At 40.0% G+C, this 13828-nt stretch overlaps 1 protein-coding gene across 1 annotated transcript in view; it reads right to left on the bottom strand.

Moving 5' to 3' along the window:
* COG7 (component of oligomeric golgi complex 7) overlaps window positions 1-13828 on the bottom strand; it is an 89273-nt gene that overhangs the window by 66601 nt on the left and 8844 nt on the right. The window contains exon 4 of the mRNA XM_025916899.2: window positions 13566-13734. Within this exon, the coding sequence (XP_025772684.1) occupies window positions 13566-13734 (169 nt within the window). The remainder of the gene's footprint in view (window positions 1-13565; window positions 13735-13828) is intronic.

The following is a 13828-nucleotide window of genomic DNA, read 5'->3' as shown; positions in this document are numbered from 1 at the left end:
CCTATTGAGAGATACTTCAGGCAGGCAGAGTAAAACTTTTCTCCAGGAACTCCCTATGTCTTAATGCTAATACTTTGCTAGAGGCAAAACAACCCTAGCTTGACAATAGCTAGGCCTCTACTACCCTGGGAGTCTTAAGATGTCTTCAAGAATTCTTTCTTGGTCGTCAGCTATGGACCACCCCATCATCACCCCAAAAACCTCATCAGAAAATACTAATAGTCATCTCTTGTGGTGAGTTCACTGGTAAATCATTTTGTTTTGTATTTGTGTATATCGGGGTGCCTGGGGGCTCAGTTGGTTAAGCGTCCAACTTCAGCTCAGGTCATGATCTCACAGTTTGTGAGTTCGAGCCCCGCGCCAGGCTCTGTGCTGACAGCTCAGAGCCTGGAGCGTGCTTCAGATTCTGTGTCTCCTTCTCTCTCTGCCTCTCCCCAACTTGTGCTCTGTCTCTGTCTCTCAAAAATAAATGTATGTAAAAAAAATTTATATTTGTGTATATCTTTCCAATTTTCAGTAACCTGTATATGTATTACTTTTATAATCAGAGACGATTTTTTAAATAATTTTAATTCACCTAAATTTCAAAGTTCTGCACATATATTGGCTCTTTCAGAAAAGCTTCCTCGATGTTGTCATCTTTCCCTTCATCCCGGGAAAGGGCTAAGGCAATTTTCACATTCCATCCTGTAATGAAATCGTGTACTTGTTCTCTCAGCCTCACCCTTAACGAAGCTGCAAGGTCCTTGAAGACAGCAACCTTATCTTATTCATCTTTGCATTCCCTACTGCTCCTCACAGAATTAGTATTTTAAAATAATATTTAGAAGTGAGTTGCCCTTTTGAAATTCCTCCTTTGAATCACACCCGATAGGAATGGTAAAACAGCAAACAAACTCAAGCCCTAAATGTTCACATATTTGGTGGTTTGAGGAATAAGTAAATAATTGGGTAAATATCAGCATTCCACACATAGCGAGGGGCTCTAGGAGCCAAATTATGGTATTAATATCAAGTAGTTTCTTACATACTTTCCTGAGGGCAGAGGAAATGACTAAATGGAAGACTTGCTTCCAGGATGGCTGCTGAAAAGCCAGGGAGGCAGCCTCAGGGCAGCCCCTCCACACACAGCAGCACCGCTGGCGCTCGTCTGCCCCCGTCTGGCCAAAATTCACACGCCACGGTCTCAATGAAATTAAAAAAGAAGAAAAAATTTTTAACGGCACAAACAGGTATCCAACTTTTTATTTATTTTTTTATGTTTATTTATTTTTGAGAGAGAGAGAGAGAGAACAAGCATGTGTCAGGGAGGGAAGACAGAAAGACGGAGACACAATCCGAAGCAGGCTCCAGGCTTCTGGGCTGTCAGCACAGAGCCAGATACGGGGCTAGAACTCACCATCTGTGACTCATGACCTGAGTCAAAGTCGGACACTTAATCGACTGAGCCCCCCAGGTGCCCTAGGCATCCAACCTTTTAAATCTGCTGAGAAGGAAAATCTGTGACAGCAACTTTTGTGACGATAACCCAGCTGGACTTGGGAAATATGTCAGTGGAACTCACTTTGTTGGGCAGGAATCTAGGAGTTAGAAGATGGCCATTTGCCCTTAAAATGCTTATTATTTTCCTAAGATCCCTGAGATAAATGAATCTTCCTGCTACGTGTAAAACTGTGTTATAAAAAGTTGCTTCAATTTAACTGAATTCATTGGTTGGCTGTCGTAAAATAAACTAGGCATGTGAACTTGTCACTCGAAGCAGAGAGATGGAAAGGGGGAACATGCTGGAGATGTACTAATTTAGCAGATCTCCCTTTAAAAACGGTCAGGAAAAAAAACCACCTTGGCCTTCCATGAAAGATCACTGAGGAAAGAGCACATTGCCTTGGGGGGGGCGGGGAAACATTCCCGATGCTCACCAAAATTCACTACCCAGAGAAAAACCCAACACCATTCCAGATGTGTTGAGGCCAGCAGAAAATGTGTACTGTGGAACTTCAGGGAAAGTGTCAGATATTCAGTCACATTGGTCCAAGGTGAGTGGGGATGTGGGAGCACTCGGAATGCCAGCATGGAGCAGCTGAGCAATGGCGGGAAGAGGTGAAGACAGGGACCAAAGGGGGTTCTGCGCCAGGCTAGGGGAGGAGGCTTACTTCCACCTCAGCCCAGCAGTGGCTGAAAAGTGCCATTTCCCCCTTCTGAATCCATCCTGCCCACAAAGGACGGGTCTGGAATCAAGCCTGATTTAAATCTGTGAACAAAAGCGGTCAAAACTAGCTTGCCTCACTACCAAAGCCCATAATCCTGACCCAGAGGGCATCATCCAAACTGGGGCACTATCCAACTCCAAGTAGGAAGGAAGGAAAGGAAAACCACTCCCATTCACGGAGCTTCCACCTTCCAAGTCCATTCCTACTTGTCAGGAGCATCCCACCTAACTAGATGTACACCCCACCACATACGTGAGCTCCGTGGGTCTGTGGCTGCAACAAACTCATGAGAAAACGTGAGGGACAAAGCTGCCAGGTGGTGACTTTCCAAACCCAACTCCAGCCCTAGGATTCTGGTAGTGAGAAAAAGACCCCAGACAGAGAACTGACAAATGGGTAAGACACTAAATGAAAAGGCTGGAGAAGAGTACTGAATCCATTCTCTTTAGGAAACTGAAGAGCACAACACAGAATATAGCCTTTAAATCAAGGGCAAGAGGAAAGTTCTCAACAAAGTCCAGGTAAACAAGGAGGGGCTTCCAAGGAGATCCCACACACATTATTTTTCAGTAAAGAGCAAGCCTGGAAAACAGTAACCACATATAAATATGAATAAGCAGAAACAAAAACAAATTGAAAAACTCCACAATATGACCTATGTAAAAGTACCACAAGGAGGGGGAAAAAGAAAAGGAACAGAGCCTGCAGAAGGCATATCAAGTGAGCACTTCAAGAACAAGCAGAGAAAGGATAAAAAAGAAGTAGAGGACTGGGGTGCCTGGGTGGCTCAGTGGGTTAAACGTCCAACTTCAGCTCCAGTCATGATCTCACAGTCCTGAGTTCCAGTCCCACATCGGGCTCTGTGCTGACAGCTCAGAGCCTGGAGCCTGCTTCAGATTCTGTGTCTCCCTCTCTCTCTGCCCCTCCCCCACTTGTGCTCTGTCTCTATCAAAAATAAATAAAAAATATATATAAATATATACATATATATACATATATATATGTATATAAATATATAAACGGAGAAAGACATGGATTGGCAAATAAAGAGAGCTCACACTTTGTTCCAGAAAAATATTTTTCCCAAACTGAAAAATAATCTAGTGAAGTAACTAAACTGTAAGGCAAAAGAGAATCGTGTAGGCCAGAAGTCAGCAAATTATGAGCCAGCAGGCCAAATCAGCACTTGGTTTCGTCATAAACGTTGATGGGAACACAGGTTTTGATTATCACACAGGCTTTCACACTACAACTACAGAGTTAAGTATCGATGAAAGAGACCAGATAACCCAGAGAACCCAAAATACTTACTACCTGGCCCTTTACAGAAAATGCTTGCTGACCCCTATTTTAACTATTCAAGGAAAAGAAACAAAAACAAAAAAGCAGGCCAGTCTGATACTTAATCAGCAAAATATAGTTAGCAAAAGATAAAAAAGCAAGGTTTCTTGAATTCTAAAGGAAAAAGTGTGATTCAAAAGCAGTTACTGTTATCTACATGTAAAAGCAATAGAAAGACATTCTTTACTCCATAAACACTGAGGATACACATATAATCCCCGTGCCCTTCCTGAGGGGGAAAAATTCTGATTGAAAATAGACTCCTGGTCATGAAGAGAAGCCTCCAAGAATTAACAAATGGGGAAGACATGGGCTGAAAAGTCTAAGTGAGGACTGAATCCATTTAAACAAGACCTTGAGCATAAACAACCATGGCAATTATTGGTTAGAAAACAGTTACATAGGGGGAGGAACCAAGATAGTGGAAGAGCATGTAAGTTCTTTGTGTGTCTCGTGTCCATGAAATACAGCCAGACCAACACTAAACCATCCTACACACCTAGAAAACTGATTGGAGGATTAACGCAACAATCTGCACAACCTGAACCACAGAATCCAGCAGGTACAATGCATGGAGAAGAGAATTTGGGGAGCGAGAAGCCCCTGAGGGTAGGAAACAGCTTTTGCGGGCAGAGAGAGGATGGAGACTGGGAGGCAGACAGAATATGGGAAAAGCACCCCTCCCCAAAAGCAGCTAGAGAGAAAGTGGAAAATTGGAAACAGCCACAGAGACTAAACTAAAAAGGGAGAAAGGAGAGAGGGTTTAAATTCCATTAAGACTGTAAACAAGGGGAGCTCAAAGGCTGCAACTCCCCATCTCAATACCTGGCAGTGCTCTGGTGGGAAAGGCGAATCCCCAGGAACAGAGTGGGGTCTGGGAGGTTCTCGGGCCAACGGGAAAAGCAGTTCCACTGCTGGAAGGACATTTGGTAGAGACTATTGAAGCCACCTGGTCTCAGCAGATCCCAGAAAACGGCCACATTCGCTGGTGCTGGAACAAGGTCGTTAAGTGTGAAGTCTGGTGCCAGATGTGAGTTGTGATTTTCCATAATCCCTGAAACGCTGCTGCTACACTCCCTTGCAAACTTTTTCTGGGGCGGGTTGGCACCTGGCCGCAGTCTTGGGGCACTGGCAGCAGCAGGGTGTGGCAAGCGTTCCTGGGCGCAGCCGACTTTCGGCCATTGCTTATTTGGCCATTGCTCAGTGAGACCCTCCCACAGAGGGGCGGAGCGGGCCAAAGCCGCAGTCCCTCGGAAGTAAAGGGCCGGGGGAAACAGCCGCACCTGAGACAAAACTCGGGAGAGAGGTACTGCCTGGGTCTTGATCATGTTCAGTGAAGAGGCAGGGAGTGGAAGAAAGCTGAAGACAGAGGATGGGTGCACAGTTGCTGCTCCGAGAGAACAGTTACCATACTACAGATTGGGTAGCTGGGTGATGCCATTTTCACCGCTCCCGCGCATGCGCATACACACCTACAAGCACTGCAACAATCCACTCCAGTAGGCTAGCAGTGCCACCTAGTGGAAAACGGAGCTGTTACACTGAGCCCCACCCAATTGGGCGAACCTGCTCTTCAAGAATACAAGTCTCACTGCCTACTTAGTTTATGGACTATAAAGCACTACATAGTCTGACTACTAGGGGAAAATGAAGTAATTTCAGTCCTATTTCAATGTGTTAGCAGGTCCATCTATTCAATTTTCTTTTTTTTTTTTTCCCTCTTTTACACTATTCTTTTTCTGGAATACAGAAGGAGGAAAATTTGATTTTTATTTTCAATTTTTATTAAAAATATTTTTATTTTTTTTACTATATTTTTTACTTTTGTGTAAATTTTTTCAAATTCTACCTTAGTTCCATCATTCTATTTTAGTCTACTTCAGTGTATTCAACTTTTCAAATTTTCAAACGATTTCCTTGTTTTCTTTTTTCTTTGTTTCTTTTATTTTTCTTGAATGCAGAAAGTGAAAAACTTCATTTTTATTTTCAATTTCTATTAAAAATATTTTTAATTTTTTACTATATTTTTTGCTTTTATGTAAATTTTTTCAAATTCCATTTTACTTCCATCATTTTATTTTAGTCTACTACAGTGTATTCACTTTTTCAAATTTTCAAACGATTTTTTTTCTCTTTTTCATTTCTTTTTCTTGGATCAGAAAGATTAAAAACTTCATTTTTATTTTTAATTTTTATTAAAAATATTTCTCTTTAGTTTTCCTACTGTATTCTTTACTTTTGTGTACATTTTTTCAAATTCTATTTTACTCCCATCATCTCATTTCAGTCTACTTCAGTGTATTCATCTTTTCAAATTCTCAAATTATTTCCTTTCCCATCCCCCACTTTTTTCTCTAACCTGTCAAACCACTTTCAACACCCATACCAAAACACACCTAGGATCTAACATCATTTATCAGATTTTGTGTGTGTGTGTGTGTGTGTGTTTAGTTTTTTAATTTTAATTTTTTTTTATTTTAATTTTTTCTACCTCTTTAATTTCTTTTCTCCCTTCAAAATGTCAAAACGAAGGAATTCACACCAAAAGAAAGAGCACGAAGAAACAACAGCCAGGGATTTAACCAACACAGATACAGGCAAGATGTCTGAACCAGAATTTAGAATCACGATAATAAGAATACTAGCTGGAGTTGAAAATAGACTAGAATCCCTTTCTGCAGAGATAAAAGAAGTAAAAAATAGTCAGAATGAAATTAAAAATGCTATAACTGAGCTGCAATCACAGATGGATGCAGCAGCGGCAAGAATGGATGAGGCAGAACAGAAAATCAGCGATATAGAAGACAAACTTATAGAGAATAATGAAGCAGAAAAAAAGAGGGAGATTAAGGCAAAAGAGCACGATTTAAGAATTAGAAAAATCATGGGGTGCCTGGGTGGCTCAGTCGGTTGGGCGTTCAACTTCGGCCCAGGTCATGATCTCGCGGTCCGTGAGTTCGAGCCCCGCGTCGGGCTCCGTGCTGACAGCTCAGAGCCTGGAGCCTGCTTTGGATTCTGTGTCTCCTTCTCTCTCTGCCCCTCCCCTGTTCATGCTCTGTCTCTCTCTGTCTCAAAATAAATAAAAATGTTAAAAAATAATAATAATAAAAAAAAAAGAATTAGAGAAATCAGTGACTCATAAAAAAGGAACAAAATCAGAATCATAGGTGTCCCAGAAGAGGAGAGAGAAATAGGGGTAGAAGGGTTATGTGAGCAAATCATAGCAGAAAACTTTCCTAACCTGGGGAAAGACACAGACATCAAAATCCAGGAAGCACAGAGGACCCACATTAGATTCAACAAAAACTGACCATCAACAAGGCATATCATAGTCAAATTCACAAAATACTCAGGCAAGGAAAGAATCATGAAAGCAGCAAGGGAAAAAAAAGTCCTTAACCTACAAGGGAAGACAGATCAGGTTTGCAGCAGACCTATCCACAGAAACTTGGCAGGCCAGAAAGGAGTGGTGGGATATATTCAATGTGCTGAATCAGATAAATATGCAGCCAAGAATTCTTTATCCAGCAAGGCTATCATTCACATTCAAAAAAGGAGACATAAAAAGTTTCCCAGACAAACAAAAATTAAAGGAGTTTGTGACCACTAAACCAGCCCTGCAAGAAATTTTAAGGGAGACTCTCTGAGGGGAGAAAAGATGGAAAAAAAAATATATATATATATATATACATATATATATATGTGTGTGTGTATATATGTATATATATATATATGTATATAAATATTTTTTTTAAAGTACCAAAAGCAACAAAGATTAGAAAGGACCAGAGAACACCACCAGAAACTCCAACTCTACAAGCATCATAATGGCAATAAATTCATATCTTTCAGTACTCACTTGAAACGTCAATGGACTCAATAATCCAATCAAAAGACATAGGGCAACAGAATGGATAAGAAAACAGGATCCATCTGTATGCTGTTTACAAGAGACCCACTTTAGACCTAAAGACCCCTTCGGACTGAAAATAAGGGGATGGAGAACCATCTATCATGCTAATGGTCAACAAAAGAAAGCGGGGGTAGCCATAATTATATCAGACAATCTAGACTTTAAAATATTGTATCAAGAGATGAGGAAAGGCATTATATCATAATTAAGGGGTCTATCTACCAAGAAGACCTAACAATTGTGAGCACCCATATAAATCAATTAATCACAAACATAAAGAAACTCATCGATAGTAATATCATAATAGTAGGAGACTTCAACACCCCACTCACAGCAATGGAAAGATCATCTAATCAAAAAATCAACAAGGAAACACACTGGACCAGATGGACTTAACAGATATATTCAGAACATTTCATCCTGAAGCAGCAAAATATATATTCTTTTCCAATGCACATGGAACATTGTCCAGAATACACCATATACTGGGAAACAAATCAGCCCTAAGTAAGTACAAAAAGATCGAGATCATACCATGCATCTTTTCAGACCACAATGCTATGAAACTCGAAATCAACCACAAGAAAAAATTTGGAAAGGTAACAAATACTTGGAGACTGAAGAACATCCTACTAAAGAATGAATGGGCTAACTAAGCAGTTAAGGAGGAAATTAAAAAGTATATGGAAGCCAATGAAAATGATAACACCACCACCCAAAACCTCTGGGACGCAGCAAAGGCAGTCATAAGAGGAAAGTATATAGCATAAGAGGAAAGTATACCAGGCCTTCCTAAAGAAGGAAGAAAGATCTCAGATACACAACCTAACCTTAAGCCTTAAGGAGCTGGAAAAAAGAACAGCAAATAAAACCCCAAACCAGCAGAAGACAGGAAATAATAAAGATTAGAGCAGAAACTAATGCTATCAAAACCAAAAAAAAAAAAAAAAAAAAAAACACAACAGTAGAACAGATAAACGAAACCAGAAGCTGGTTCTTTGAAAGAATTAACAAAATTGATAAACCACTAGCCAGCTGGATCCAAAAGAAAAAGGAAGGGACCCAAATAAATAAAATTAAGAATGAAAGAGGAGAGATCACAACCAACACAGCAGAAATAAAAACAATAATAAGAGATTATGAGCAATTATATGCCAATAAAATGGGCAATCTGGAAGAAATGGACAAATTCCTAGAAACATATACACTACCGAAACTGAAACAGGAAGAAATAGAAAATTTGAACAGATCCATAAAAAGTAAGGAAATTGAATTAGTAATAAAAAATCTGCCAAAAAAAAAAAAAAAAGGAGTCCATGGCCAGATCGCTTTCCAGGGGAATTCTACCAAACATTTAAGGAAGAGTTAACACCTATTCTCTTGAAGTTGTTCCAAAAAATAGAAACGGAAGGAAAACTTCCAAACTCTATCAAGCCAGCATTACCTTGATTCCAAAACCAGAGAGAGACCCCACTAAAATGGAGAACTACAGACCAGTTTCCCTGATGAACATGGATGCAAAAATCCTCAACAAGATATTAGCCAACTGGATCCAACAGTACATTAAAAAAAATTATTCACAAAAAAAAAATTTAAAAAAAAGGGGCGCCTGGGTGGCGCAGTCGGTTGAGCGTCCGACTTCAGCCAGGTCACGATCTCGCGGTCCGTGGGTTCGAGCCCCGCGTCGGGCTCTGGGCTGATGGCTCAGAGCCTGGAGCCTGTTTCCGATTCTGTGTCTCCCTCTCTCTGCCCCTCCCCCGTTCATGCTCTGTCTCTCTCTGTCCCAAAAATAAATAAACGTTAAAAAAAAAAAAAAAAAAAATTATTCACCACGACCAGGTGGGATTTATACCTGGGATGCAGGGCTAGTTCAATATCCACAAAACAATTAACGTGATTCATCACATCAATAAAAGAAAGGACAAGAACCATATGATCCTCTCAACAAATGCAGAGAAAGCATTTGACAAAATACAGCATCCTTTCTTGATAAAAACCCTCAAGAAAGTAGGGATAGAAGGATCATACCTTGAGATCATAAAAGCCATATATGAACGACCCAACGCTAATATCATCCTCAAATGGGGAAAAACTGAGAGCTTTCCCCCTAAGGTCAGGAACAAGACAGGGATGTCCACTCTCGCCACTGTTATTCAACGTAGTATTGGAAGTCTTAGTCTCTGCAATCAGACAACACAAAGAAATCGGCCAGGAGGAGGTCAAACTTTCACTCTTCGCAGATGACATGATACTCTATATGGAAAACTTAAAAGATTCCACCAAAAAACTGCTATAATTGATTCATGAATTCAGCAAAGTTTCAGGATATAAAATCAACACACAGAAATCGGTTGCATTCCTATACACCAAGAATGAAGCGACAGAAAGAGAAATCAAGGAATCAATCCCATTTACAGTTGCACCAAAACCCATAAAATACCTAGGAAGAAATGTAACCAAAGAGGTGACAAATCTGTAACTGAAAACTGTAGAAAGTTTATGAAAGAAATTGAAGAAGACACAAAAAAATGGAAAAAGATTCCATGCTCCTGGATAGGAAGAACAAATATTGTTAACATGTCGATACTACCCAAAGCAATCTACATATTCAATGCAATCCCTATCAAAATAACACCAGCATTCTTCACAGAGCTAGAACAAATACTCCTACAATTTGTATGGAACCAGAAAAGACCCCGAATAGCCAAAGCGATCTTGAAAAAGAAAACCAAAGCATGAGGCATCACAATCCCAGACTTCAAGCTATACTACACAGCTGTAATCATCAAGACAGTATGGTACTGGCACAAGAACAGACACTCAGATCAATGGAACAGAATAGAGAACCCAGAAATGGACCCACAATCAGATGGCCAACTCATCTTTGACAAAGCAGGAAAGAATATCCAATGGAATAAAGACAGTGTCTTCAGTAAGTGGTGCTGGGAAAACTGGACAGCGACATGCAGAAGAATGAACCTGGACCACTTTCTTTCACCAGACACAAAAATAAACTCAACATGGATGAAAGACCTCAATGTAAGACAGGCAGCCATCAAAATCCTCGAGGAGAAAGCAGGCAAAAACCTGTTTGACCTTGGCCGCAGCAACTTCTTACTCAACACGTCTCCACAGGCAAGGGAAACAAAGGCCAGCCAAAATGAACTACTGGGACCTCATCAAAATAAAAAACTTCTGCACAGTGAAGGAAACCATCAGCAAAACTAAAAGGCAACTGACAGAATGGGAGAAGATGTTTGCAAATGACATATCAGATAAAGGGTCAGTATCCAAAATCTATAAAAAACTTATCAAACTCAACACCCAAAAAAACAAATAATCCAGTGAAGAAATGGGCAAAAGACATGAATAGACACTTCTCTAAAGAAGACATCCAGATGGCCAAAAAATGCTCAACATCACTCATCATCAGGGAAATACAAATCAAAACCACAATGAGATACCACCTCAAACCTGTCAGAATGGCTAACAGTAACAACTCAGGCAACAACAGATGTTGGCAAGGGTGTGGAGAAAGATGATCTCTTTTGCATTGTTGGTGGGAATGCAAGGTGGTGTAGCCACTCTGGAAAACAGTATGGAGATTCCTCAAAAAACTAAAAAGAGAACTACCCTACGACCCAGCAATTGCACTACTAGGCATTTATCCACGGGATACAGGTGTGCTGTTTGAAAGGGACACATGCACCCCCATGTCTTTAGCAGCACTATCAACAGTAGCCAAAGTATGGAGAGAGCCCAAATGTCCATCGATGGATGAATGGATAAAGAAGATGTGGTATATATATGCAATGGAGTGTTACTCGGCAATCCAAAAGAATAAAATCTTGCCATTTGCAACTACGTGGATGGAACTGGAGGGTATTATGCTAAGTGAAATTAGTCAGAGAAAGACAAAAATCCTATGACTTGACTCATATGAGGACTTTAAGAGACAAAACAGATGAACATAAGGAAAGGGAAACAAAAATAATCTAAAAACAGGGAGGGAGACAAAACAGAAGAGACTCATAAATATGGAGAACAAACTGAGGGTTATGGGAGGGATTGTGGGAGGAGGGGATGGGCTAAATGGGTAAGGGGCACTAAGGAATCTACTCCCGAAATCACTGTTGCACTATATGCTAACTAATTTGGATATAAATTTTAAAAAATAAAAAATAAAACAAGTTAATAAAAAAAATAAATCTAAAAACAAATACAATTTAACAACAACAAAAAAGAAAACAGTTACATAAAAATAAAATATTACAAAATATGAAAATTGTCTAACAGTTAAAAGTTTAGAGAGAGAAGCCCTATGATAAAAAATTAATAATTAATAATTTGATAGTATGCCATAATTAAAATTCTAGACTATGCAATCTTCTAGATCGAGCGGGGAAGTGGGGTAGGTGGGAAGCAGGAGGAATCAAAGTTCACTAACTGGGGGAGTCAGATATCGTTTCATTACGAGGCCAATAAATTGAGAAAGAAGCTTAGTTTAGTATCTGAAATAATAAATCACTAGAAAAATGAAAATCAAGTTATATATCTTTCAAATCATCTGTGAGAGAAAAAAAACACAAAGAAAACAGAACCAGTAAACAAAAAATGTAGAGACACACAAGACTGAAAATTTCTGTTAAAACAAAAACTTAAATGGTATAAAGTCACTTATTAAAAAATACAAGGATTAGGAGTGCCTGGCTGGGTCAGTCAGCATGTGACTCTTGATCTCAGGGTTGTGAGTTCAAGCCCCATGTTAGGGAAGGGAAGGGAATGGAAGGGAAGGGAAGGGAAGGGAGGGGAAGGGAGGGGAGGGGAGGGGAGGGGAGGGGAGGGGAGGGGAGGGGAGGGGAGGGGAGGGGAGGGGAGGGGAGGGGAGGGAAGGGAAGGGAAGGGAAGGGACGGGAAGGGAAGGAAAGGAAAAGAAAAGAGAAAGAAAGAAAAAAAGAAAGAGAAAGAAAGAAAGGGAGAGAGAAAGACAGACAGACAGAAAGAAAGAAAGAAAGAAAGAAGAAAGGAAGAAAGAAAAAAAAGGAAGGAAGAAAAAGAAAGAGGGAGGGAGGAAGGAAGGAAGGGCGAACTAGATCAAAAAACAAAATTCAACCATATGCCATCTCCAATAGCCAGTCTAAAATAAAACATCACAGAAAGCTTGAAGGCTAAAAAAAAAAAAAAAGTGGGTAAAGCCATACTAAAGCAAATACAAACAAAAAATAAGGCAGAAGTTGTAATATTCATACCCAAGTTGAACGGCAGGCAGAAAGCATTCAATGGAGCCATGGCAGTATTTGATAAAAATGTTCCTTAAAACCTAACAGAGTAATAAGGAAGAATAAAAGCTTACAAATCATTTTTATGAAGCCGACACAATCAGGATACTAAAGCCTGACAAAGATATTTACTAAGGGGATTTCTATGAAAAATTCTAAAGTATCAGTAAAATATCCAGTAGTACATTACCATGCACATGCATACACACACATACACACACACACACAGATACCCCATAAACATGTGGGGCTTGTTCTTGAGTTGCAAGAATGATACAATATTAGGAATGCTATTAATAGATCTCCCATATTAGTAAATCAGAGGAAATAAAAATAATACTTGATAAGGGCCAAAACTCACCAAACGGTACACTTAAGATTTGTGCATTTCTCTAAATGTAAATTTTATCTCAAAAAAAGAGAATCACACACCAATACTGAACTCCAGTTATCGATACGAATGCGGAAGCGTTTAAGAATGAAACGCTGGTATCTATCAGTTACTTTGACATTCATCCAAAACAGAACATGGATGGAGAGGGAGATGGATGGGTGGATAGGTAAGTGACAAAGCAAATCTGGTAAAACACCAGGCTGGGATCTAGACGGTGTGTCTGTCGTACACTTATTTCAGCTTTTCTGTATGTTCGAAAATGCTCATCATATAAAATACTGAAAAAAGGCGACCACCCCAGAAAGTTACAAGTTAACTTCCGATCTACATAATTTAATCCACATTAAGACATTCAAGAGGTTGAAGACTCGGAAAGCCTTACCTTTGTAAAGAGGTGCACACAAAGATGAGAAAGGGCTAGCACTCACCTATAGACTGAGAGGTGAATACCGCTACAATCTGCGGGGAGGCCAAGGCCTCCAGCCTGTTCTTCAGGGCCTCCAAGTGCACACACTTTTCTGAGTAGTCTGGAGTATCCACAAGCATCATTAAACTGTTCTGCAGACCTGTCAGCTTGGCAGAAATCACAGCTATGTCCTATAAAAAGACCACAATTGGGGGTATTTACTTTAAAAGACCCAGGTACTTCAATTAAGAATGGACAAAATACAGACTGCCTGCCTGGTGCGGT

This window comes from Puma concolor, chromosome E3 (assembly GCF_028749965.1).
Source record: "Puma concolor isolate L17-30 chromosome E3, mPumCon1.1.hap2, whole genome shotgun sequence".
NCBI classification, from domain to species: domain Eukaryota; kingdom Metazoa; phylum Chordata; class Mammalia; order Carnivora; family Felidae; genus Puma; species Puma concolor.
The sequence above is the reverse complement of the archived record's forward strand: the minus strand, read 5'-3'. Positions and strand labels throughout refer to the sequence as shown.